The 27,648-nt window shown below is 39.3% G+C and overlaps 1 protein-coding gene across 1 annotated transcript in view; it reads left to right on the top strand.

Annotated features, from left to right (window-relative positions):
* FBN1 (fibrillin 1) overlaps positions 1–27,648 on the top strand; it is a 225,167-nt gene that overhangs the window by 129,198 nt on the left and 68,321 nt on the right. The window contains exons 15-32 of the mRNA XM_045812176.2: positions 1,748–1,870; positions 4,837–4,959; positions 6,003–6,155; positions 9,735–9,788; positions 11,370–11,495; positions 13,719–13,844; positions 14,338–14,457; positions 14,672–14,809; positions 15,655–15,705; positions 17,303–17,428; positions 19,526–19,753; positions 21,417–21,542; positions 21,661–21,789; positions 22,557–22,682; positions 22,780–22,905; positions 24,076–24,198; positions 25,290–25,415; positions 27,366–27,491. Coding sequence (XP_045668132.1) covers positions 1,748–1,870; positions 4,837–4,959; positions 6,003–6,155; positions 9,735–9,788; positions 11,370–11,495; positions 13,719–13,844; positions 14,338–14,457; positions 14,672–14,809; positions 15,655–15,705; positions 17,303–17,428; positions 19,526–19,753; positions 21,417–21,542; positions 21,661–21,789; positions 22,557–22,682; positions 22,780–22,905; positions 24,076–24,198; positions 25,290–25,415; positions 27,366–27,491 — 2,250 coding nt within the window. The remainder of the gene's footprint in view (positions 1–1,747; positions 1,871–4,836; positions 4,960–6,002; positions 6,156–9,734; positions 9,789–11,369; positions 11,496–13,718; positions 13,845–14,337; positions 14,458–14,671; positions 14,810–15,654; positions 15,706–17,302; positions 17,429–19,525; positions 19,754–21,416; positions 21,543–21,660; positions 21,790–22,556; positions 22,683–22,779; positions 22,906–24,075; positions 24,199–25,289; positions 25,416–27,365; positions 27,492–27,648) is intronic.

Raw genomic sequence — 27,648 nt, 5'->3', positions numbered from 1 at the left:
GGTCCTGGGATCGAGTCCTGCATCGGGCTCCTTGCTCAGTGGGGAGCCTGCTTCTCCCTCTGCCTGCTACTCCCCCTGTTTGTGCTCTCTCTCTCTCTCTCTTTCGCTGACAAATAAATAAATAAAATCTTAAAAACAAAAAAAAGTATTTAACAAGACCAAGCCAAATATGGAGTGAAAAGTCAAAGTAGCAAATATATTTCACATGTTGTTATGGGGGAGGTGAGCATACTTTTCAACAATATTCATATCTTTAATTACGTTTCTGTGAGTCAAATAACATTTCAAATATATGAGGAGAGTTTGTCCTTTAAAGATCCCTGGTGATGATGAAACTTCTATAACATAGATCATTACTTCCTAATTTCATGCCATTGGAATTTGTACATTGTTTTTTTTAATGGGACACACCTAATCTCCTTTATTTCTTTTTTAAATTTTTAATTGAAGTATAGGTGACTTGTGCCATATATTCTTTCAACATTTATAATCCTTCTGTTTAAAGTGTCTGTCTAGTAAGAAAACACTGCTGAGTACCTGGAAATGTAAAATTTGTTTGAGACATTGACTATTGAGAAGCCGCTATCTTGCCTCTTGAATTAATCACCTCATTTTGAATTGGGCTATTTCAAACATTTTGTCTTTTTCCCCTGCCATTTTTTCCTGAATTGAAAATATGACCATTATTGATGAGTTTCCACTTCTTAGACCTTTAGCAAAAAATGAAGAATGCTTCTTATCGTCTTTCCCAACGTCTTTGGGAAAGATCCCAAGAATCTATTCATACATTAAAAGAATTTCAAAATTGTTCTTAGAAACATTTTTGGCAGAATATTATCTCAGTGATTCAATTCAAAGACTTAATGCCAGAATTCTCGGTTGGGATAGAATCCTGTTTAAAAAAAAGAAAAAAAATCATAAATTACATTGGTCTGACTAAAGCCTGTAAGTGAAAACACACCATGTCTAGAAGAGCAAGTGCCTCTCAAGACAGCTGTAGTATTGAATAAAATAACATATTGATGAATTTAAAGAAATAACCCTATGATCAAGGAATCCTAAAGGTTAGCTAACATGGCTATACTCCGTAGTCCAGTCTTGCATTTTAAAAATACATTTTTTCCTACCCCTATTTAAAACTGCTTCAAACTTCAAGCTGTCCTTTGGTTTCTACTTTATGAAGAATTGGGAAGTGGCCTAAGTACATTTTAAGTTACATCCTTCTCGGTTTTGATTTTTGTTTTTATTTTTCAGTGTATTGGAAGTAATATCAGTGAAGTAAATATAACTATCAGGCTTTCAACACACTTTTCAGTTTGTACACTGGTGTTTTTTTAAAAAAAGTCCTGGTAGCTTTCACTGAGTCAAATTTCATATGCATACACACACACACATGAAGTTTGATATATATGATTATATATGAATTTAATTTCTGTATACACATGCATATATGTGTCTACATGTATACATAAGCATATATACAGTATATCATAAAATAAATTTAGCCCTAGAGTTTGCATGCACAGATCAAAAACTGAGAACTTAAGAATACATATTTTATATGACCCTTCTTCTTGTATGCTATAGTTTGGAAGAAAATTAGCCTTAGACTATAATCACACATAAAAAACAAACAAACAAAAAAACAAGAAATGTGAAGACAAAGAATTATATTCATTCAGATTGGCTTCCTCTGTAAGCTTACTCTTCTGGTCATAAAAGAATGTATCTCTTTTGTGTTTTTCAGATATGGATGAATGCAGCATAAGGAACATGTGCCTTAATGGAATGTGTATCAATGAAGATGGCAGTTTTAAATGTATTTGCAAACCTGGATTTCAGCTGGCATCAGATGGACGTTATTGCAAAGGTTTGTGCTATAAAACTTGAAAGTCATATTCTCCCCTTGCCTTTTCTCCTTTCTATATGGTTTAGAGGTACCACTTTTCCTTATTGATTCTCCCCATTTAAAGTCCTCCTAATTCGGTTTAGGAAACCTCAGTGGACCTCCTTCTTAAGTCCAGCCACCCAGAGAGCTATGGTGTATGCTCAAGAGGCTGTTCTGATTTCAGAAAGGGTGTTTGGGGTCTTCTAAAGGAACCTGAAAGGCTATGTAGCGAATGAGAAGCTGAACTAACAGTTGGTCCACCAAAAAATGTAAGCATCTTTTTAAAGAAGCTGAATTCTACCTCTTCCTTGTATTTGGGGAATAATGGTAGTTAGGTCTTTTGACGGCTGTCATCTGCTACCTCTTACATCTTCATCTGGACAGATGCTTATTTCAGTGATCTCTTCTCCATAATTTCCTCCAGATATCTTAAGAAACAGAAAGTTTTTCATGGACGATTTATTTAGGCATTATCAAGTCACATAAGCATAAGGGGAAATTGAATTATGCAGAAGAAATAAACCAACTAAGAGCCGTTGTTTAATTTGGTAGCTTTTGAAATAACCGCATTGCTCCAGGTATTGAAACAGAAATGAAGATTTTTATTTGTGCTATTGAAAATTGGGGTTCTAAGAAGAGTCATCGAGATAAATTTGTGCTTGTGTCTCTTATGTTATGTAGTCAGGGATGAGGGATTATTGCCCTTGGGTCCATGATCTAAGTTAAAACCATACTTCTCAAGGAACCTTTTATCCAAAACTGGTCCAAGAAATCCGCTAAAATACAGCACTCAAAGCCTTCTGCTCATAGTTTCAGATGGAGAAGTGCAGAGTGTCAAGCTATTCAGGATTAAAAAAACAGAATAAAATCCTATGATGCCTCTTCTCCAGGTGCCCCTGGTAGACAGTTTTGGTAAAGGTGCTATGGAAGAAAGCCTCGTATTAAGTTGTTGGCAAGACATTCATTTTTCTCTAGGCTTAAAAGAGCTTCTATCCCTTGGTTGTGTACCTATATTCTCCATGATCTTCACATCAACGGCTTTTAATATTGTGCTAATCTGTCTTCATAGCAAGAGAAAACATTCAAGTTTTTACAATTTGAAATAGGAAAAAAGTTTCTGTACTTCTGAGCCCTGTGCTGGGAGGAACTTATTGTTTGGAAGATAAGATTAACACGTGGAAGTATTCTACAATGTAAGACAGAATACAACAAAGTGCCAAATTGTGCAGATTAAGTGCTGCACAAGTAAAAAGAAAGGGGAAGAGAATGATTGCTGGAATATTTGGAATCAGGCTTCCAAACAAAATAACAGAAGGAAATGTGAAAGCCCCTTTGTGTGCGGAACTTTTGCAAGAACACATACTCCTCTTGCCTATACACAGGGCATACTGAGATTCACTTCCAGTGCCTATAGGTTACTGGTGACCCAGGTCACACTCTTTCAGCGTTAAGTATGACAGATAGATAATACTGATGTAATTATTTCAGACGACATTATGACTTCATAGATGAAACTAGGTTTTGCAACTGTCTGCAGCCAGTGAAATAGATGAAATACACACATTAGACTAAGAATAAAGAAAAAAGAAATTTCTCATGTGCTGAATTTCTTCTTTTCTGTAACTTTTCTCTTGACATCATTGGATAAGATTTTCTCTTAGCGCGGAGTACTTAGTTCTGAGACCACAAAGATGTGACTGTTCAAAGCTAGAATAAACAATGATAATTTAATCTCTGCAGTTAACTAATCTGATGACCAGCATGGCCTCCCTGATCACTCTCTGAAAGTTGGGGCCACTCACATTGAATCATGCCCTCTAGATCTATGTTAAATTTCTGTCCCCGTTAAAAAGCCTGTGCGTCACTTTTCAGGCTATAGTTGTCACTGTTTTATGGTAGATCTCAACTTGAACAAAAAGGTGACCTGAACAGCTGAACCAGTTTGAGTTCATGTATTTAAATATAACTGCTGTTTTAAAATACAATCTGTATATGGAATCTTGGACCATCTGAATAGATCTTGTGCCAAATAACACAAGCTAAGTAAAATATAGAGGTGTTTCAATCTCAATTTGCCTTTTTAAGGTCAGAAGAAAGGAAATAGTTACATACACTAGTTATATATTATAAAAGGGGTTGTTATAAAATGACTTGCTTTTAAGTGTTCTATGTTTTCCAAAACACAATTTTCGTACCATTTCTACTTCCCTATATTAAAGGGAAAAAATCTTTGCTATTATTAGTATGTGCCTAATAAAGTTTTTTACCAGACCTCCCTAAGTATATACATATGATACTATAAAATATCTGTAATACTTAATAAAGATTTTTCTTTGCTGGGTTCCAGTTGCATACAGTGCTGTTGTTGGCCAGAAATAGTCATCAAAATCTCCTGTGATCATTTTCCATTTCTTTCCTATCGTGTTCCATCAGGGTTTTAGTTCTATATCTCTTGATGCCATGCTAGTCATCTCAGAGAGCTAAGACATGAGTGATATTGGAATGGACACCTGTCTGAGTGTTAGATGCCAAATGGAGCAGCTGCCTGCCCAGGTCAAAGTTACAGTCTATTATCAAGCTAGATTTCTGACAGTCCTGTAAGAATTGCCATGTGAAATGTTCAGTAAGACCCTTTGTCTGGTAGCTGTCACTTCCCTTCTTCTTCCAATTATGTTTTTGCTTTTGTGATTCTTTTTTGGATGAAAAGATCTCAGGAGAATATGATTGAAATAGCTTTCTCTGTGGTAAAAAAAAAAACATAGTTTATGTCAATTTTTGTTACTCTTCTCTCAAAGGACAATGAAATGCATCTCAATGAGCTTTTATTGTTGGTGCTGCATATTCTTTTCCATCTTCCCCATTTTCAAGTGTTGTAAAAGAATTATAAACATGTTTTGGTTTCATATAAATGTCGCTCCATTGTTAATAAGAGCTTTTCCCTACCACAGATATTAACGAGTGTGAAACACCTGGAATCTGCATGAATGGGCGCTGTGTCAACACTGATGGCTCCTACAGATGTGAATGCTTTCCTGGACTGGCCGTGGGTCTGGATGGACGCGTGTGTGTTGGTAAGATAAAGCCATGACTCAATCTACCCTCTGTCGACCAATAAATCCCACCAATAACAAATACACTCTCCTGTAACAGACAGAATATTTGTGGGGGAACAAACCAACAGCATCAGTTCTCTTCTTGAATAAATTGGATATTAATCTAAGAGAAAGATGAGCTGAGATAAATGAAAACCAGAGGAATTCCCATCTCTCCTTCCCCCTGTTCTTTTCTAATCATGTAGATGTCCTCAGTTTTCTCCAACTCTCCTTAGTTGATAATTGTCTTTGAAATTGGCCTATATACACTCATTACCTCATAGTGAACATTTTCATATAGGAAATTAAATGTCCAAAAGGAAGTATAAAATGAGGAGGAGAATATGGATAATCAAGGACTTTATGTAATATTTTTATGTGGCTTTATAAGAAGTTTGAAATTTGTTGTGAAATACATATTAATTTTAGCCAAATTATTTTTAAGAAAGGTAGTCAGTAAACCTTTGAATTGGACATGGCTGTATATTCCCTCCCTGGTGGCAAAGATGACACTAGTTAGTAGACCAAGTCTACAGACTTATCTAATGAACCATTTATAGATTAAACTTCCTCCTTTTTGAAAGTATATCTAATTCAAAGATTCAATAATTGCATGTTTATTTTGAGGTAGGCCACACTTCTTAAGAAAGATCTTATTTATCATAGGGTGAGAGTCACCAGTCATCCATCATTCATTTAACTTGTATTAAGTGCTTGCTCTGTACAGGTCTGGGGAAGACCAAAATGAAGGAGATAGAATCTCGGCACTTAAGAATCTCACAGTTGGGTAACCCATGGTAGTCTCTAGAAAACTGAAAGAGTCTGGCAATTGGTTTCCAGTTCGTGGAAGCTGAATGTAGTTTGTTTTGTTTTGTCTTTTTCTGTTGAAATCTAAGACCAGAGGCATCTTCCGTGAGTTAGAACAGGAATGATGATTAAATAAAACCAGCTTCAACTTTGACCTGGGGAGTTCTCTTCTGTTTGAAGTGATAGTGTGATGACCGATGCTTCTTCCTATTTAGACACACACATGCGGAGCACATGCTATGGCGGATACAAGAGAGGCCAGTGTGTCAAACCCTTGTTTGGTGCCGTGACTAAATCTGAATGCTGTTGTGCCAACACCGAGTATGCGTTTGGGGAACCTTGCCAGCCGTGTCCTGTGCAGAATTCAGGTATGTGGTGTCATGGGAATGCCCTCGTACTGTCAGCCTCCAGCCACCATCTGCAGTCCTTGCATTTATGCAAGTCACAGAGAGAGATGATGCTATGCTCTCCAGACACATCATACACCTTCCTGGGGTCTTGGCAGGGCTACTCAGGATCTGATCACACATTACTCACCCCGTCCTAATGGTCATTGGGAATCGGCAGCACGTTTGGAACCCCATCCCAACTCCTCCACCTTAGTAATACTCATGCTCTTTGGAATTCACGCAACTTGCCTTGTTTTCTAAAGTAGTTTCACAGTGTTTGCATTTTGCAGGAACTATTACAAATCAGAATTTTACAGATTGTAAAAGTAAATAATTTTCAGATTACCTGAATATTTCCAACTTTTTTCCAAAAGGCCGTGTGTGAATTTTGTTCAAATCCCTCATGTTGATTTAGGTGTGCTTCTCCTAAATGATTTTATTCAACCCTAGGGAAAAAGTATTTTTCTCAATTTGAAGTGACATGGCATAATGAAAAGAAAACTGGTTGGTGAGTCAGAATTCTTCCCAGCCACAGGCAGACAAATTACTTAATTAGGGGGTTTAGTTCATTGTAGGTTTTTTTTTTTAATTTAGGAATTTTGCTCACTTACTTTCAAAAGGATTTGAGATGGCTTATAATAGTAAACAACTGTAAAATAGAATAATATGGAAAAGGGATCCTTAGTTTTCTCATCTACAGAATGAATTATCTTAGGTAATCCTCTCCAGTTATAAATTATTTCTACTTGTAAGGCAAAAATAGTTAATTGAAACTAAAGTAATAAACTGTCAGCATTTGGAAGCGTGACCGTTTCTCTTCAGTGTCCAAAATAGAGTTAGATCTAGTATTGAAAATATGTAGCTCTGATTGGTTGATTTTCATCTAAGATCCCGTTCATTTCCACTCTAGATACAATCAATTAAAGATTAACTCACAATTTTTAAATATTTGCTATTTGAACGTGATAATATTTAAAATTAGAGAGTTGGAAAGTAAAATATGAGAAGTTAGAGAAAATTAAATGGAAAACTTTCAAAGAAGTGAGGGATGCCGCTTAAAGAAGGAAGCTTTTTTCTGGCTGATTACTTCACAAATTACCATTTTATGTATGATTACCAATCAGTTCAATTCATGCTCACAATAATATTTCGATTATATAGCATCAAATATAATCCTGTCCAACAAAGATACCTCCATGTAACTTTATAGTTGCATATCATTAATACTTTTTGTATGTTACTTTAACTTTTCAAAGTACTTTTCCTATATACTTTGAATTTACAAGATGAATGAGTATCACGAGAACTGGTGCACAGGAGTATAGGTGATCTGTTTACATCTTCAGTAAGTGGAAGAACCAAAACTTAGAATCTAGGACCCTTGGTGCATAGAGTTCTTTGTTTTTACCTTTTCCTCTGGACCAAGTACATCTCCAAAGAATTCTGATGATACCTCAGAAAATGAAGTAATCTTATAAAAAAGGTGACTAAAAGAGACCAGATTTCTTTAAGCAGTAAAGCTTAAGGGGGTTAAATCTGAAGCCCGGCCCCACTAGCTTCTATTTTGTATTTGAAAGCACTTGCACAGAAGAGGTCCGCATGTGGATGGTTTCATTCCGTTTGGTTTCTCCACCTCTTTGGTAGAAGAAAATGTCAATTTGTGAAGGATCTAAGTGTAGAGTATCCCTTATTTCAGGAGAGAGGGGAGACTTTAAAAGGTACTGAAAATATTGGGAAGATTCCTTCTTTAGTCAATTTAATGAGAAACTCCAACCACATCACATCTAAAGGCCATCTCTGTGCTCTGGAAGGAAGCCAAGGGAGCTATCTTTGAAGATATTTCTTCCTGGCTGCTGAATATTTACTCCTTGCAGGAGTCAGTCAGGTAAGCCCACAGAAGTGTAAGTATTAGGAATTTTCTCATGTGTCCCCATACCAGTGTCTCTGGGGAACGACATTGAATTACCTCAGCAGCACCTACCATTTATTAAATGCATGAGCTGTGCGAGGAGCTGTGTCGAGCACTCTCCATATTTTCTTGTGAAATCCATAGAAATGTCATGTGAGTTGGGTTCCTCGTCTCCAGTTTCTAGAAGGGGAAACTAACAGAGGGAAAGGGCTTGCTCCCAATAAGCATTGTCATCAGCCTCCAAACCAATGCTGACCTGAATTCACTGATTGCAGAGGATAGTCTAGGACCAGATTCTACCCAAATGGAAAAGAACAGTGACAATAATTTGCTTCCCCTTAGGCCGGGCATCAACTAATTTAGGACTAACTGTAAAATTGCTTTTTGCAAAACTGGCATGATATTATTTTTCCTATTTTGTTACTTACAGTATTTCAAAAAGTGTTTTAATTAATTGCTGATGTGAGAGAATAATGACAATGCATTTCTTTTTGTTTCCAGTTCCAGGCTTTCAAACACACAATGGCAGCCACTTTCCCAATTGTTCCTTTTTTGGTCCCATTTAGCAGGATTTAAAATTTAAGGAATTTCACCACTTTTCTCAAATTTTCATTTGCATGAAGGCAGGGGCTCTGAGGGATCCAACCTTCCTTTTTTTTTAATCTGTGTAACTCCTTTGCATCCACTGTCATCAGGAATACAATTTTCTAGCACGCAGGAGTATAGGAGCTATTTGCTTCCGCAGTGAGGTGGGTTGGCCTCAGTAAAAAAGCCCGTCTATAATATCCAGTTCCCCTGCCACTTAAGCACAAATGATTTGCGTTTGACCATGAGACTCTGGTTGCCGGAAACTGTGGGCAACTAAAGGGACACTTCAGTTGGTTTTCCTTGGATAAAGTATGATTCCCATTAGTTCTCCATTTTCATCATTCACTCTTATGTTCTTCTAAATATTGTTGGAAACATTGCATCAGTTTTAGGAAATAGAAATCTGATTCCATCAGAATTGGGGAACGTATTCTGTATACCTCAATTTCTTCGTAAGATCTCAGTTTTAACGTTAGGCAATACTTTGCCTATGGATTTATCACATAGAATGAATCTAGTATCCCGATGAATACGAACTTTAAATATACACTTAAATGCAAGTACAGATACTTTTGTTTTTCTTCTGAGTGGAGGCTAGAGAATTTGCAGAGAGAAATGAGAAAATTGATTGTACTAAAAAAAAAAAAGAAAGAAAGAAAAACCAGTTCACACTAAGAAACAAAATTATTCCCAAGATGGTAGGAGAAAGTTTTATTAACAGTTAAGAAACCACATTTTAACAGGCACATTTCACTGTAAGTGTAAAGTGTTCCCTGGTGAATGAAATCAAATTATAGGAAAAACACCTTTTCCGAAAGTGCTTTGCACAAGGAATTGCTATAACTTGCCTGTGTCCTTCAAAGTCATTCTCCACAGTGATGTGGAGCCTTGAAAATGGGAGCCGGGTGTACCAGTGAGACTCTCGGGAGATGCCTCCTTTTCTGTTACCACTTTATGCCAGTTCCACTCACTTAGGAGGAAATGATGTGTGCAAAGCCAAGTACAGGATCGGCCTGTTCTGCAATCAACGGACTCATTTACTATCTGTTAATTTATTGCAGCGGAATATCAGGCACTCTGCAGCAGTGGGCCGGGAATGACGTCAGCAGGCAGTGGTAAGAACTTGTTTGGAATTCACTTCCTTCAGCGTGTGCAGAAGAGCGGTGCTGGGCCTTCCTGTGGGTTCCCAGTTGATCCATTTACACCAGATTGAGGAGGTCTGACCCCTTCTCTGGCCATCACCGCATGATGTACCTGGGACCCCTAGAAACCCCCAGGGGCAGAGCAACTGTGGTACACCGGGTCCTGGGATTGCTGGGTTTGGGTGTGGGGCTTGGTACTCGGGGGTGAGTGCTCTCCCAGTGTGGTTGATGGAGGACTGCAGATAAGATACAGTGACTGTGATCTCTCATTCATGAGAAGAGGCTCTCTGATCCTCCTTTGGCTCTTCCACAATTAAGTACAATTCAGGGTTACGGGCTCAGTTGCATTGTTATCCATTCACATTTTGAATGATTTATTGACTGTCAAGTGTTCAGTCAATATAAGATGGCAATAGGGAGCTATCTTATATTTTGCAGCAAGCAGTGATAGTAATTAACGGAGTTGGAAGACAATGAAATATTTAAGTGTAGGGCTTAGAACTAGAGAAATATTGGTACCATAAAAGAATTAGAGTTAAAAGGGAGAATTGGAACAAGTGTAAAAATAGGTGACAGGAAAGATGAAGGGATTATTTTATTAATACAAAACCAAATGATTCAATTCGGGACAGTTCTGGGGAAAAAAAGGTAGACAAAATTTGTTGTCAGTTCATTCTCATGATTAATTTCATCATTATGTGTGGATGAAGGTGAAGAGGAGATATTTGGGGGAAAGAGGAGTAGTAAAGAAATTTATAATGAATAAAGAGTTAGTGGGGAATAAATAAGTTGTGATAGGGACCTGGAGAAGAACAAACATGTCAACACTGACTTAGCCATCCGCTGATTGTCATTCTGCATCACCCTTGACTATAGAGCTCTCTTCAGTCTGGGCACATGGAAGAGGGAGGACCCAGCCTCATCCGGGCTGAGCAGCAGAGGCTTTTCCAGCTCAGGTGGTGTTTGAATGGGCTTTGGACCAATGAATAGACCTGGCTCCAGACATTCCTGACACAGAGCAAAAGGGCATTATATCATGGAAGAATGAGAAATTCAAAGTAAATAAACAGCGTTCATATTTTAATTTAATCTTGAAGATATTTTTGAACTTATGAAAGTTTGAACCATGAGAATGACACAGTCATCTTGTTTTTAAGCTAAGTGTGATGGCACTGTGGAAGGTACATTGAAGAGGGTTGGGCTGATGGCAGGGAGACCAGCTGTAGGTACTGGGGCTCTGTGGTGATCCACTTTTCCCTCTTCATGTTTGAGCCAGAAGAAGGCGAGGGGTTCTCCTTCAGCCTGATTAAAGATCGGTAATCTCGTAGTTCCAGCTCAAATGCCAAGTTCCTCTCAAGGATTGGTGGAAGGAAGATTTGAGTCAGAACATCTTGTAGTAAGAAACAGCGATCAAGCTTTCTCATCTAAGTGAAACTTTATTTTTACCAGGTCCTAAAGTTGTTACATTTCCTGTAATGTTATTTTTTTTTTGACAGTTCTTTGACCTTTATTTTAAGAATGTTATTGATACTGAACTTTTTTCTGGTGGTGCAGATATAAATGAATGTGCATTAGATCCAGATATCTGTCCAAATGGAATTTGTGAAAATCTCCGTGGGACTTACAAATGCATATGCAATTCAGGATATGAAGTGGATTCATCTGGGAAGAACTGTGTTGGTAAGAAGTTTCACCTGTTTCCTAAGACATCTCATGCATCATGCATTCTTTCTTTGTTGCTTGGAGGAAACTGCTTTCACATAGCCTAAAGGACTGGGCAAATGCATGGCCTTTACTTTGGGTGTCAGCATGGCATATACATATCTTGATTAACTAAACTTTACATACCTGAATCCTAATAGTTTATAAGTAGTCACGTATCATGTTCACTCCAAAAAAAGAAGCTCCTTAGATGTATAAAATACAGATTGTGAGCTGTTCTCACGTGTCTACAAAGGCATCCCTATTTTTACCGAGAGAAGCAACTCTTCTCCAACCACTTATTAATCAAAGAAAACCCAGCTTATTTTCAGTAATAACTGTTCTCTGTTAAGTTTAGCAAACATCATATTTTTTTAAAGATTTTATTTATTTTAGAGAGAGAGAGACAGAGCATGAGAGGCAGCAAGCATGAGTGTGGAGGGCAGAAGGAGAGGGAGTGGCAGGCTCCCCACTGAGCGGGAAACCCTAAGACCAAGATGCAGGGCTCTATCCCAGGACCCTGGGATCATGACTTGAGTCAAAGGCAGACACTAAACCAACTGAGCCACCCAGGTGCCCCCAAGCAAACACCATATTTGATGCTTTAACAAACCTTAATGAAAGCACCAGCCAGTAACTAAAAAAAAAAAAAAAAAACTTGGGGAATAAAATGGTCAACATGGGACCATTTTTTTTTCAACTTTCTCCAGTCACCTAGACTAGTATTTTCTAAAACGTACTGTCCATTCTATAGTGCAGTGACATACTGACTTTCGAGAAATGAATTCTTCTTCTCTCACACCCTTAATTTTAGGGCTTCTTTTTTGGGGGTACAGTTATGATTTGACTGCACATGGTATTTTCAAACTAGGTTAAACTCAAAACAAGTTTTACTATTTCATTTTTCTGTAAGAGCCTTTCCTCTTCGGCAGACAGAAATCATCATTTATCTGTACAGGCCCAGAAGGACACAGAGATATTTTAGCTTCATCCAAAAATCACCCCATTTGAAGCAAAAGAGAGAGTTTGGGAGGCAGTAGGGACTCTTCCTTCAATGCACTAGTATGTACTCCAAAGTCGACCCGATTATCATCAGGTCAGAAGTATGTTCATAGTCCAGATTATGTTTAGAGATATAAAGTGAGGAATCAAAGATCCACCACCGCCATAGGGTTAGGACGTGGCTAGTTTTTATCTTCATCAGCAATTCCTCACTTTAAGGTTCCATATCCTTCTGACATCATCAAAGCTTAAGGATTGCAATATTAACACTTCTGGGAAGTGTTAGCATTCCCTGTGTCATTTTGAGAGAATTCTTGCCATGTTGTTTGCTCATACAGTAATGTAATTTTATTAAATTTCCGTATTTTAAGTACTTTTTAAGTATATTGCTAATTTAAGTGGATTTACTACTGTGAAGCTAAGCGGTTCTCCAGCGCTGAATTTGTGTATCCTTTATTTTAGGTCTACTAGGTTGTCAAATAATGATCTAAGCAGAATTTCTCGATGTGTAAAAAATTCCCTGTGGACATGTGGCCTCTTCTGTGGGTTGTGTGATCTAGTTTAGCCCAACCGTATATAATAAGCTGTTAAAGTTCCACGCTTCCTGAATTACCTAAGTAACACATATCAAAACTTAGATTTTGCACCAGACAGACCAATTATTCACCTGAAAGTAAGGAGTTTTTCCGAGCTCTCTGAATCTCAAGTCTGAAATTCTCATGAGAATTATGAATTCTACAGATTGCTTCCTACTCTATAAACAGAAACCAGAGGCCATTTCCGTTATTCTAAAGAAGAAACATCTATCCTGGAACTAACACATATCAAAGATGGGCCATACTTTCTAAATATTTATTTAGTTCCTTAAATCAATAGGGTTAGTTCTTTTAATTCTGGCACAAGAAACAGTTATATGAAGATTAATGATTTCCAGAAAATCCAGGTTTCTTCTTGTTAAAGAAAGTGAATTGCACAGTATCTGGTGACTTTAGACTTTGTAGACACCTAGTAAAAATAATCAGATGAAACCTCTATTTTCCTCAAGTTAGGTAAGTTAGGCAAAAACCAATGGTAGAGGAGTTTTGCCTGTTAGCTTGAGTTAATCATGCCATGTGACCTTAAAAACTTAATCTGAAAAAGCAGAGGAATTGCATGCAAGAAATGAGCTCCTCTAAAAGTTCATGTTTCTCGGTTTTCCAGATATTAATGAATGTGTATTGAACAGTCTACTTTGTGACAATGGACAATGTAGAAATACTCCGGGAAGTTTTGTCTGTACCTGCCCCAAGGGATTTATCTACAAACCTGACTTAAAAACCTGTGAAGGTAAACTGTGGTTTTCTTCTCATATTATGTACTTTAATGTCTTTTGGTAACTGAAAACTACTGAAAAACCGTGACAGTAAGTTAGAGTTACCTATTTTAGACAATTATGTCATTGTAATTGAGATTCTGTGGCCCTAAATGACACTTGCATGCACTTTGAAAGCTACTGATGGTACTTACCTACAGTTGGCATTTTATTTGCCATCATTTAAAAGATGAAGAAGATATCACATAGTAAGTAATTTGGAGATCACGTTTAATGTTTGCTCCAGATTTTCTGAATAAAAAAAAATCAGCCATATGCTAGATTCTGTGCTATAGAGATATGCTCAATTATTATTTTTGACATTCCATCTAGTCCAGAAAAAAATCATCTAGGCCAGCTCTACTATCTAATAAAGAATATATGGTAGAAATTGAAGCCAACGTTTAAATATTCTTTCAAGCCCAAGGCTAGTTTTTTAGCAGTAACATGGACCTGCTTTTGTTTTAGACATTGATGAATGTGAATCGAGTCCTTGCATTAATGGAGTCTGCAAGAACAGCCCAGGTTCTTTTATTTGTGAGTGTTCTTCTGAAAGTACTCTGGATCCAACAAAAACCATCTGCATAGGTATTTATCCTGCTGATCAGTACTGTGTTTAATGTCCACTTTTAATGCAAAAGAGTTTATTGCAAAATAGTTTAAGTACGGATGAACAAAATTGTAAGTGACCATTATCACGTGTTTCACGTGATAATTCTTGATGTAATTCCAACGCATGTTTGAATTTTTGATATAGATTCTATTAAGTATCCATTAAACATCATCTCCCACCTCCCTGCAGAAACCATCAAGGGCACTTGCTGGCAGACGGTCATCGATGGGCGATGTGAGATCAACATCAATGGAGCCACCTTGAAGTCCCAGTGCTGTTCCTCCCTCGGTGCTGCCTGGGGGAGCCCGTGCACCTTATGCCAAGTCGGTAAGAGAGACAGGCACTGTGGCTCTGGGCCCATCCCATTGGTCACTTAGCTTGGGAAGGGGAAACCCAGCACTTTGTTTATTTAGGTTCACCTAGGAATTCTAGATTTAATTCTGATGACCTCAATGGAACATATTGCTGAATAGGAAACTAAGAGAAGTGTCGAGAACAGTAATTTCATGTGATTTGGCGATTAGGTTATTGTTTCCTACCACCACACTGTGATCTGGTTACCCTGGTGTTGCTTTCCTAGATCAGCAACTCCTATGGGCTCTCTTGGAACCTCATGATTAGGGTTCCTGAGCTTCTTACAGGCACAGATTATCTTCCAAAAAATGGATTGATGTAAAGGAGCCAGTTTTCATGCTTTAACTTCTAAATCTGTTGCAAAGCTGAGGTTTGAGAGCCGTGCCGATGATTTTGTTGATTCAGTGTTTGGGTAAATGAATACATAGTCTGAATGCTGCAGGACAGGAGATCTTCAAATTCTAGACTTCGTTTTCCATGTTCATGTTCTAGGAATCATATAATGTGATTCCTATTGTAGAGCTGATAGCAAAAGAGAGATCTAGCCAATTTCCTTTTTAGTCATCACCTTAGCATGATATTTAGGGGACCTTTGGGTCTTTCAGGACCTCTCAGAGGAATTGAGCTTAATTCAAGGAGACATTTCATTCTTCTTCTTCATCTATGCAATTGCAGAAACACTTTGTCATCTTAGACTTATTCATAGCCACAAAACCTAACTCATGTCCAGGTCCTCTTTCGTGTTTCTTATACTATGTCATACAAAGTCTGGATATTGTTATCTCAAATTTGTTTTTTGTTTGTTTGTTTTTTTACAGATCCCATATGTGGCAAAGGCTATTCAAGAATTAAAGGAACACAGTGTGAAGGTATTTATGTGTATTTATAAGCCATATATTCTGGTGTGCATGAAGAATGCTTGTGTGAACTTGGATTGGATAAAGTTGTCATGTAACTTCCCAGTGAGAAATATGCAGCAGAGAGGAAAATAATGAGAACTGCAGAACATAACAGATGTTAATTTCACAAGCATATATATGCTGTTGCCAGTGTTGGATCACCATGGCCACAAGGCAGGGTGACTGAAAATGGTTTAGGCTGACCATGGTTTCGAGTGACTGCACTTTCAAAATACTATCAGAAAAAGAAAAATGGAAGTTTTCGATGAGGCTATAAAATTTCCATTTTTTTTTTCTTGGTTTGTCCTGGCTTTTGTTTGTTTGTTTGTTTCATGGTCATGGAGGATTCAGAAGGACATACTCTATTGTCTAGTTTTTGAAAGTCTACACGGATTGTTTCCAGTTTGTTGTGATTCTTTCTCACGGAGTCCCAGATAGACGTAGGTCAGGGTGACTAACACAACCTGACATGACACAGCAGCTGAAAAATTTTAAAAACAGCAATTAGTCCCATATGTGGAATGAAATGAAGTTTTTTTTTTCTTTCCTGCTAAAATAAAGAGGAACGCTACAACCCCCACCCAAGCTCTTGCTTTCCAAATGATGACTGAATCCTTTGGCCTTTCTCTGGTCCAGACCCACTGTTAATAACTTATCTGACCTCAGCAGCACATTTTGATGTACAAGTGGCCAGAACAAAAAACCCAAAAAGGTAAATTTCCCCCTCCCCACTTACATCTCTCAGAAGGAAAGATTTCAAATATTTTTTTTCAACATCCCTGGCTTGGAAAGTTATTTTTCTAAATGGAGACACAGTATGCTAATGCTCCCCTTTTTTTGGCATTGGCAAGCACCTTTCTTTGAATTAACTTGATGGTGAATATTTTTCCAAATTAAGTGCGGAGAACATACTACTTTCTATTTAGCAAACCGGGAAGGACTGGTGCGTTTGCGAGTGGGTGGGTGAATGACGAATGAATGAACACGAGCATCTTTTGACTCTCCCTCACTCACACTGGGACCACCAAAGCTCTGGCAAACAGCCCGAGACTCTTGCTGAGGTAGAACTAGTTATATGCTTTCTGGGGACATCTCAGCATTTCTCAGAAGACACTCTTTTAATGGCCCCAGGTTGTTCTCAGTGGGATTTTTTTTTTCTTTAAGCTATTTCTTCTTTGCTACTCTGAAAGGCCAGGTTTCTGTTATTCCCAGACATCTGGTCTCATAAAGCTAACTATGTGTCTCCTGGGAGCCTTACTTGAGATGTCCATAGTATCCAGAGCTGTCCCCAAGAACTCTTACCAACTCCCAACCTCTCTAATTCAAAAATTACTCCTCAAGACCAGTGGAGAAACTCATACCTTTGGGAAACGGTGGACTCAGTCTTGTTGCTATTCCAATTTCCCAGAAATTCTGCACGAGCTATTTGGAAGCAAACTGGTTTTATGAACTTATTTGGTTCAAAATGGCCTTTTCTGTTGTGAGAATAATTGTGACTCCATGAATGGAATAAAGTAGAATGATGTTACACAGATATTTTAACTTCCTGGTTTTTTTCTCTTCATAGATATAAATGAGTGTGAAGTATTCCCAGGAGTATGCAAAAACGGCTTATGTGTGAACTCTAAAGGATCGTTTAAATGTCAGTGTCCCAGTGGGATGACTTTGGATGCCACAGGGAGGATCTGCCTAGGTAATCCTGAGCTCATTACTTTTCTAATGGTCATCTCTTAAAGATTATTAAAAACTCAGTTAGTAAGATGAAGCTGAATATTTGGTTCCAAGTACAGTTATACATATCCCAAATTCAGCATTTCCATTAGGACCCATAATAGTTTCCTTGACAAATAGCCTTCCTCACTCAAGTTCTTCATTTATTCTTTATAAAAAGAGTAGAGAACATGTTAGTGAAGAGAAACATTAGCTCCTTATTGATGTGTAAGTATTCCTTAAATCATTACTATCACAGTCATTATTCTAGAACTCTTAAATCTGCCTCCGTATGCCACCCACTATAGGATACAAGGTGAATGGTGGGGAGAACAATTTTGCTTGATTAGAAACTGTAGCCCATGCCTGCTAGGCATGTCCTGCCATTGGCCAAATGGACAGGTCCTTGCAGGAAACCCTAGTGGGTGTGAGCGAAGAATGCCACATTCCTGAATAGTGAACCTAAAGGAGCCCAGGGCCACTGTTACTTCTAATCACGGTGGGATTCTTCATGCCAACTGCGAGAGCCCAAGTGGCATTGATAGGAAAGAGACCGGACCCTGAGTTCTCAGAAAGCTGCCTTGTGGGCTCTTACTGGCAGCAGGTTGGAGATCCCACAGTCATGTGTATGGCATCTGGTAGACATAGTCTGACCCTGCTTCTTTGGCTTCTCACTGCCGGGAATATGTACCTTGGATCACTTGTTTCTGAGTCCATGGCTCCGAAAATGTGCTTTGTGTATCTGAAACCATATTTCTCTGAAGATTATCCTTAGTGAAGTGTAGGTGGTTAAAAGAGTAGTATGAGGTTAAGGGATTTGGATCATTTATGAATTAGAATTAACAAACCTTAAATATAGAACTTTATGGTTTATAATGTAAGCAATATGGAGTAGAAAAGCTGGAATCCAGAGGGGAGAGTCTTTTTGTAACCACGGATGTCAGTTAATCTCATTTTGAGTCTGCTTTTTTTGTTTAGGAGGAATCGGCATTTAATGAGAACCTTCTTCCAGGTTCTTCAGTTGAAAGATGCTTCAGTGTTTAATTTGGAAACCATTTTAAAAGTATCCATCCATCTCATTAGAGGCAACCTGAATATAAAGTTGCCCAGGAGGCTTCAGAAGCTTTCTAACATTAAAGGAAGATCAGGCACGTAGGTGAATGGTCAATGACCACTTTGTGAAGGAGAGAGAGGGGGAAGATAATGGCTTAGGTTTTAATTACACTTTACAGTTCCCAGACACGGAATCTCATCTGAGCTTCACGGTAGCCCCTCAGAGATGGGCGCAACATCTCTTTATGGATGTAGAAATTCAGGGTCAGGGTTAATAATTTGTTTCAAATAAGCAACTTCTTAGTTGCAGAACAGGACTAAGTTCCAGGTCTTTTGACATCTGGCATATCACTTCTTCTACTCTTCCTCATGATTCCACGAATTTGGCGTTGGGATTAGATGTGTCCCCACGTGTACCCAGAAGAATGTACACATAAGCACATGTAGAAGTGAAAGAAATACTTGAGAAGCAGAGCAAATGGCTTTTCTTTGCTGTTTTTCCTCTTCAGTCTCAAATAGGGCATTCTTCATTTTGGAACTTAACATTGTACCTCTCCAAAAATGAAGTGGATGTGAGGAAAAAGTGCTGAAGCTAGCTTAGATGTTCTCCAATGAGAAAGAGTAGGTTTCCTTTTAGCTAGAGAGGAGGTCAAGGCATGATGGAGTGCATGTATTGATAGTAAGCTTGCCTGTACAGGGAGAAAACGTCTCCCCAAAGAGCACTGCGGGATTTCTCCGAATACCGTTCTTTATGTAGAATTATCAGAAAATGCCTAAAATTGAAAGGAAAGTTTCCAGAAATAGGAGGTGAAAATAAATAGGAGCTGCCAAAGAAAAGAAAGCCTTTTATTAGGTGGGAATACTCATCAGAAAGCCTGGACTCCTTTTGAGGAAAATAATTAATTCCAGCCAATAAGTACATAGCAAATTATTGTGGACATTGTATTTTGCCTAACCCGGCTGGTCGGCAGTTTGGGGCAGTGGAAGGAGGTAGCTCTCCTCAGCCTCTCTGTGTTCCGTCTGGCAGATATCCGCCTGGAAACCTGCTTCCTGAGGTACGAGGACGAGGAATGTACTCTGCCTGTTGCTGGCCGCCACCGCATGGACGCCTGTTGCTGTTCCGTTGGGGCCGCCTGGGGGACTGAGGAATGCGAGGAGTGTCCTGTGAGAAACACGCCCGAGTACGATGAGCTCTGTCCCAGAGGGCCCGGATTTGCCACCAAAGAAATTACAAATGGAAAACCTTTCTTCAAAGGTACCATGGTTTCAGTGGCTGAGGCTCTTCTTTTTAGACCCCAGTAGGATGTTCTGCTAACAGGAGAATTACAGCGAATATCATCAGCGAGCCATCCCTTGGTCATCTCCGCAGACGGGCTTCACTTTCTGAGTCACAGACAGCGGATGTTCCCTCTAGAACGGGTTTCTTTTTCCCACCTTTCAAGACTTCCTGAGGCCAGTTGCCTCTCCCATTAGCCCCTTGCTAAGTGTTTTAAAGTAGATTTTAATACTGCCCTAAGCCAGATATCAACAAAAAGGACATCTTCTTGGGGAATTTTTATTCTGTCTGCTGAAGCTGTAGGGTTTGCCCTCCTCTCCGCTGGTTTAATCCAGGTCACTGCAGCTCGCCTGAGTGTACCATAGTGGAGGGAATGGCATGACAAACCCAGTTGGCAGAGCCTCTTTGTCCAAAAACAGTGAAAGTCATTCTGATGGCAAGCACATTCCAGTGACTTCTGATATTTCAAACATTATTTCAGTTTATTATGCTATCATCTAAAATTCATGTAAAAAATGAGAAGTTGCAGATTTAATCTAATTCCAAAATTGATTTAACTTTTTATGCACAAGGTACAGAACTTGTTTACTTTAGCATATGGAAAAATCATGACTGGTTTCTGAGAATTCCAGTTTTTCAGAGAGGCCCAGCTTACGTTCCTGGTATAGATTTTTGTCTTCATTGCCCATTGTGTCTGGGCCTGGTTATTATACTTCATAACCAAATCAACTTACAAGAATGGGAAATGAGTATATAAATAGTGCTTAATTATCCTTATATAAAGTCCAAGAAGCCCCAGGAATTAAAATTCTGTCTAGAGAGACAGTTTCTAGATGACCTTCTTATAAATGTCTCTTAAGTAAATTCAAAGGAATGTGAATGATTTGCTTCCAAAGGCTGTGGCGATCCATTGCCACAGAACTTGTTCTTGAGATTTAATCTGCTACTTCTGTCTTTCATGACTCTTTGTAGCAATGATCTTGTATTTCTTGAGCTTTAGGTCTTGCTTTGGAAAGGCCCCTGAAAGGAGATCACCCATTACATTTTGCAGTCTCCTAGTGTACAAGAAACTCTTTAAATTATATTAATGAAAACTTAATATTAATTGAGAAAATATTTTAAAATTGTATACATATTTGAGAAAATATTTTAAATAGTATGCATTTATTTACAAATCATTTACATTTTAAATGACATCCTTTTTGAGGTTCTTATATTTCAGGTGCACTGAAAAGCGTAGAGGAGTATCATTCCACTGTACTCTCAATTGGTTGCTGTGGGGCAATATATTCCAATCATCTTCTGTGTGCTTTAAGTATAGAGTCTAATGGTTTAGAATATTTGTTCACTCATTCAAGCAAATACTGAAGTGCTTGGTATGCATCAGGCAGGGTGCTGGGCTCTAGAAATCCAAGTAAACACACCCTTTATTTCCCTAATAATGCTTTCTAAAATGTAGAGGCTTAAAAGACTAGAAATGTTTACAAAGTCACAGTTTTCATGGATCATTACACATTCTTTAAAATGCATTTTCCCCAGACCTTTATTCAAGACCCTCCAGCCTCCTGGGTTTAAAATAGAGGCACTGAGAACTCCTTACAGGATGCTCAGGAACTTTCTGCACATTTTCTTTTTCTTGAAGATATCAACGAGTGCAAGATGATCCCCAGCCTCTGCACCCATGGCAAGTGCAGAAACACCATTGGCAGCTTTAAGTGCAGGTGTGACAGTGGCTTTGCTCTTGACTCTGAAGAAAGGAACTGCACAGGTCAGTGACGGGCTCCCCATTGTGGGGCACCCTGTGGAACTCTTCCCCTTTCCCACATTGCCACAAGAATGAAAACTGTCCTGTTACTCACGCGCTGCCGCTTACTGCTTACACTCAGACATCGACGAATGCCGAATCTCTCCTGACCTCTGCGGCCGTGGCCAGTGTGTGAACACCCCTGGGGACTTTGAATGCAAGTGTGATGAAGGCTACGAAAGCGGATTCATGATGATGAAGAACTGCATGGGTAAGAGTGTGACCATCTGGTCCGCACGGGCAAAAAGGGATTCCCCGAAGCTGTGATGACTCAGAGCCTCCCTCCCAGGCCCCCCGTGCTCCTCAGTGCAGGGGTCTCCTGACCAGCATGTCCAGAATCAGTCTGTGGCAGAGGGAGATGACATGCAGGAAGCATGAGGGCTTTCTTGCTGTGGGTTGGCAGTGGCCTAGGACACCAGTTATTGGGTCCCAGAGAAGTGAGTTTAACACCTGGAAGAGACACCCCAGGGAAGAGAAACAGTTCAAACATTAGCAGTGTTAGAGGTCACATTATTATAGTGTTTCTGTCCGACATTTCTAGAAAAAGAGATTGATTAAGCTGGCTGCATTAGATCAGGTTCCCTAGAAAGAAGCCCGAGATGGGGATTTTTTTAAGGAAGAAGCTGTAACGAAGTGAGGAAAGTAACTTAGGGTGGGGGAAGAGGCCTCTTAGCCTTAACCCAATTGCACAGGGGATCCTGGAGTGTTCATGGTATCAAAGAGCTATCCCGCCTTCACGCCAGACCAGATCGTATACTCCCTTGTCAGCCATGGGCAGCCCCCAACATTTGAGGGGGATGTAATTCTTCCCTCTCGGGCATTTCTGAGTAAGGTGGACAGCCGTTCTCCAAGAAGGGAGCTTGTGAGCCCCGAGCAGCCAGGAATCCCAGCAACTAGGGGCACTGAGGCGTGCACTGGCTTGGGGTCCTGGGCAGGACACCACTACCGTCTTCCACATGAGTTGTCACCATTTTGCAGATATCGATGAGTGTCAGAGAGATCCTCTCCTATGCCGGGGAGGCGTCTGCCTAAACACCGAGGGAAGTTTCCGCTGCGAATGTCCTCCTGGGCATCAGCTGTCCCCCAACATCTCAGCATGTATAGGTAAGGAGGAAGACTTTCAGACGTTGTTCTGCCCACGTCTCTGCCATAGTCAGAAGAGCCTCTGGCTGGCTGTTTACTATTTTTATTTTCCAAACAGACATCAACGAGTGTGAACTGAGTGCGAACCTCTGCCCCCATGGCCGTTGTGTGAACCTCATAGGGAAGTATCAGTGCGCCTGCAACCCCGGCTATCATTCAACCCCCGACAGGCTGTTTTGCGTGGGTAAGTGCTCTCTTTTCTTTTATATTTTCTTTCATTTAGTCTCTTTCTAAAAACACTCCCAACAATGTTCTCTGAGTTCTGTTTCATCACTGGTTACTTTTCCTTCATCTTCCTTGTTTTCATGTAAGTAAAATTCTTTTCATAGTGGCTCACGATCTTTGGATCTCACCTCCCTTGTCTGTTTAAAGAACCATATAAATGAAGGATCTGAAAGGTTTTAGCTCTAACAAGTCTGATTAGAGCCATGCTGCTTGGAAGAGTGAACAGTAGCACAGGCTTTGTTTATGCACGTGCATAACCAGGCAAATCAGCAAGTGAGTGCTAACCACCTGCAATTAATGAAGCGTGGATTCGGTGAGAAAGACAAAAAACAGCGGGTACGGTATCTGCCCTTAGGTGGCTTGATCCGCTAGGAGATTTCAAAGAATAATTATTGGCAAGAAGACCATGTTCTGTTCATACCTTACACTGAAATGGAGGCCAGGTCTGGCACTCCTTAAAGATGGGGTTTTGTGGGACAAGCATTTTGCTTCGTGGCTGGCCCTCTGTAGGTTTAGGCATGCTGGGAAGAGTGGCACAGAAAGCCCTCTGGGTTTATTGTGCCCAAACTCAAAGTGAAACTTTGTAAAAACTGCCAGTTTTTGCCTGGTTTGGGGTGTACATCATGTGGAACTGCCAAGTCTTACAAAGCCATAAATCAGCCCAAATTTTTCTGAAACATGGCCCAGGACAACTCAGAATTCCAACTCAGGTTCTTGAAAAGGATTGGAACCTCAGCCAATCACACTGAATGTCAAGTTTATAACTGAATATGGGACCCAGAGAATTTCGTCCACGTGCTCATTATCGTAACTGGGATTGTTCCTTTAGCCCTAGCATTTCTCCTACCTGGCATGGGGCACCCCGTGTATCGTGTAACTCATTGTTAGTTTAACTTCCAGGCTGCAACCTAAGCATTGTGAAGGTAGGGATAGGGTCTGTCTCATTCACGATTAGATTCTTATCTCTGGCACCCAGTAGGTCTGTACTTTATATTCGTTGAGGGAATAGAATGATGCATTGACTTCCATTTGCCCGAGGATGTTTTTGTTTTGTTTTACTTTGGAAACTTTAAACCGGTGCTATGATCATAGACACAAAGAAAGGTGATTTTCTTTTTCTTTTTCTTAGACATCGACGAGTGCAACATAATGAACGGTGGTTGTGAGACCTTCTGTACAAACTCTGAAGGCAGCTATGAGTGTAGTTGTCAGCCAGGATTTGCACTAATGCCCGACCAGAGGTCATGCACCGGTGAGTAGGTGAAATTCTTAATGACGGGTCCACACCTAGAGCGGTTCAGGGCCCAGACTTTGTAGTCAGACCGTCCTGAGTTCAAATTTTGTTTTGTTACACATTTTAGCTGTGCGTCCTTGATAAAGATCCTAAGCATCAGATTCCTCGTCTATAAGACGGGATTCAGATTGCCTGTGTGGGAGAATGCATATAGCACTTTGCACAGTTCCTGGCGCATGGAGTATAAGATATAGTCTTGAAGAATCTGAGCTTTTGGCTCACTTCAGGGCTGCTCTTGACCAGCAGCATCACCCAAGAATGTGTTAGAAATGCAAAATCTTGGGCCCCACCCAGACCTACTGAATCAGAAACTTCTGGGGATAGATCCCAATAATCTATTTTCACAAGTTCTCCAAGTGATTCGGATATGTGCCAAAACTTGAGAACTGCTGCTCTAATTCACACTTCTTGTTGTGTCATCTTGGGCTGGAAGAGCCATGTCTCTAGCGAGAGACGAGAAAGGAGGTGGGTGAAACAGGTTTTCATTTTGGGTTTCGGTTAAGAAGAGAACTTGGGTTTAGGGATCAAAATTACTTTATCAGATCTAGAAAAATGTCCCCCCAAAAACCTTAGATATAAATTTGACTATAAAATTCAAATGTTGAAAATAATATAAATGTTTTTCTTAAAAGTGCATCTAGGTGGATATGCTTATTTTAATAAGCAAGTTTCACCTTTACAATATCAGTAAACCAGAGGATGATCGACCTTAGGCATTTAAATTTGACAATGAGAAAAATAAAATAAAATTCACAATCACTGTTAAATGATTAAATCATGTCAGGGATAAAATTGCTAATTAAATAATGGATTTCTAAGACGATGTGGAGCTTGACCCTGAACAGTATGTTCTAATTCTTGAAAATGGTTCTCTGCTTTTTTTACCCAGGATAAATTGATGGGATGATTTAAAGCTTCATTTGGATTTGAGAGCTAATTCTCTTATGCAAATAGGCTGAGTTTATTTGACCTGAGTCAGTTGACTTTTTCGCCACCTAATAATAGATCTACTATTAACAGCATGCTATTGTTGGTTTTCTTCTCTGCAGACATTGATGAGTGTGAAGATAACCCCAATATCTGTGATGGCGGTCAGTGTACAAACATACCCGGGGAGTACAGGTGCTTGTGTTATGATGGATTCATGGCGTCTGAAGACATGAAGACTTGTGTAGGTAAGGAAAGAACACAGAATTTCCCATTTTGTCTGGTTATTCACAAGCACTGCTAAATTACACAAACATGGGTTTGGGAAGTTGATAAATGGATCCTATGGGAAAAGTAAGGATATTTAGGGGCATCTTACTAATATTCCAAAGCCAGCATTCCAGAGAGCAACTTTCTTGTGATTGCGAGATGATGTTCTTGTCAGATACGTTATGTGGACCGAGCTGACCATTGGTCAACCCACATGGACATTTGTTTTATGTCTGTGCGTTATTTCTGTCCACTTAGCCCTTCTGTGGCTAGAATTTAGGCCTTTTAAGTATTTTATTAAAGGCAAACAAAATTTATTTCTGACCAGAATGCAGTAGACTCTAGAATGATTGCATTGACGTACTCTATTGCTATGTCTTCACATCTGTTGTACTTTCCTTCCGCAATATCTAATCCCATTCAGTATCTTTGTAATCTAAGATGTTGTAATTTCATCTCTAAAAATTTGATTTGGGTCATTTTTCACATCTTCCCTGTCTCTACTTGATAGGTCCACTCATCCTCTAGCTTTTTGAGCCTATGAAATAGAGTTATAATAACTGCTTTAATGTCCTTGTCTACTAATTCCATCATCTGTGTCAGTTCTGAGTCATTTCAGTAAATTGACTTTCTTCCTCATTACGGGTCATATTTTCCTGCCTCATTGAATGCCTGGTAATTTTTGATTGGATGCTGGCATCCATGATAAATTTTGACTTACTAGTTGCTAGATATTTTTGTATCCCTAGAAATATTCTTGGGCTTTATTCTGGAACCCAGATAAGTTATTTGGAAACAGATGGGTCCTTTTAAAGTCTTGCTTTTATGCTTTTAAGCAGCGGTTACTCTGAGGCTTATTTTGTGCCATGACTGAGGCAAGACCCTTCTGAATTATGAGATTTTCCAGTCTGACCAGTAGGAACAGGTACAATTGCAGGCCTTCTGTGAGCTCTGATGATTGTTCCCGCTAATTCTTTTGGGTGGCACTTCCCCTAGCCTTGAGTAGTTTCTTTACATGATTGCATTGATCTTTCTAAGATCTGAACATGTGACAGGGACCCTTTGCAGGTCCCCAGAGCTCTCTCTCTATGCAGCTTTCTTCTGTCCTTTACTCTGCCCTGTGAACTCTGGCTACCTTGGGCTTCCAGGACTTCCAACATTTTCCCCTCAACTCTGGGACTACCCAACTATACCTGCTGTCCTCTCCCCTATGTCATGGCCTTAAAACTATCCCTACACCGTAATCTGGGACATTCATTGAACTCACCTAGCTTGTTTTCTTTCTGTCAGGCATCACTATCTTCTGTTGCCTCTGTGGTCCTTTTGCTGGTGTTTCACATGGGAAAATAAATTCCATCTCTATTACTCCATCTTGGCCAGAAACAAGAGTCTAGAATTGAAAATATTTAAATCCTGTCACATTTTTATCTTCAGGAAACCTTTACCGAATATTTTTGAAGTCCTATAAATTAAAGTGCATGTCGTAAAAAGTAGATAATTTTTAATTTGGGAAAGAAGTGGAGTTTGTAACTATCTGCATCAAGACTATTAGTTCATCTATTCTTTTAAATATTGGAAACTAAAATGTTGGCAGTTGCAGACTGAATTAAAATTTTTATCTTGCAACAGAATATGCTGCTTTAAAAGGTTTTCTAGACTGTCACATAAACAGGCTCTAAAAGCACCCTAGAGTCCATCAGTTTATTTGCTTACTTGACCCAGATAAAGAGCCAGCGGCCTGGTTAGCCTGCAGGATAGAAGGCAAGTGTGAATTGAGCTCTGTAAATATGACACTTTGGGGGGGGGGGGGATGCGAAAGCACTTCACCTTTTCTAATTTATTTGTCATCGTTGTTTTATCTCAGGAAAAAAGTTTTCAGTGGTATCGAACAAATAGTTATATGTATTAATAATATCTATATTTTACAGATGTCAATGAATGTGACCTGAATCCGAATATCTGCCTAAGTGGAACCTGTGAAAACACTAAAGGCTCATTTATCTGCCACTGTGATATGGGATATTCAGGCAAAAAAGGAAAAACTGGCTGTACAGGTATGTTTTTTTCAATTTGAACAAAAAACGCTTGATGGCTAAGAGATGACTACCAGAGTAATGCAAGTTTTAAAACTACTAACGTTTTAAGTGCTTTATAAAGCATTTTGTGGACCATTTTTCATTAACTTAGCCTGCCCTGCTTTGAAACATGTCA

Source organism: Ursus americanus, chromosome 36 (assembly GCF_024610735.1).
Source record: "Ursus americanus isolate L20-20 chromosome 36, mUrsAme1.1.p, whole genome shotgun sequence".
NCBI lineage: Eukaryota > Metazoa > Chordata > Mammalia > Carnivora > Ursidae > Ursus > Ursus americanus.
This window is presented reverse-complemented; position numbering and strand designations above follow the sequence as displayed.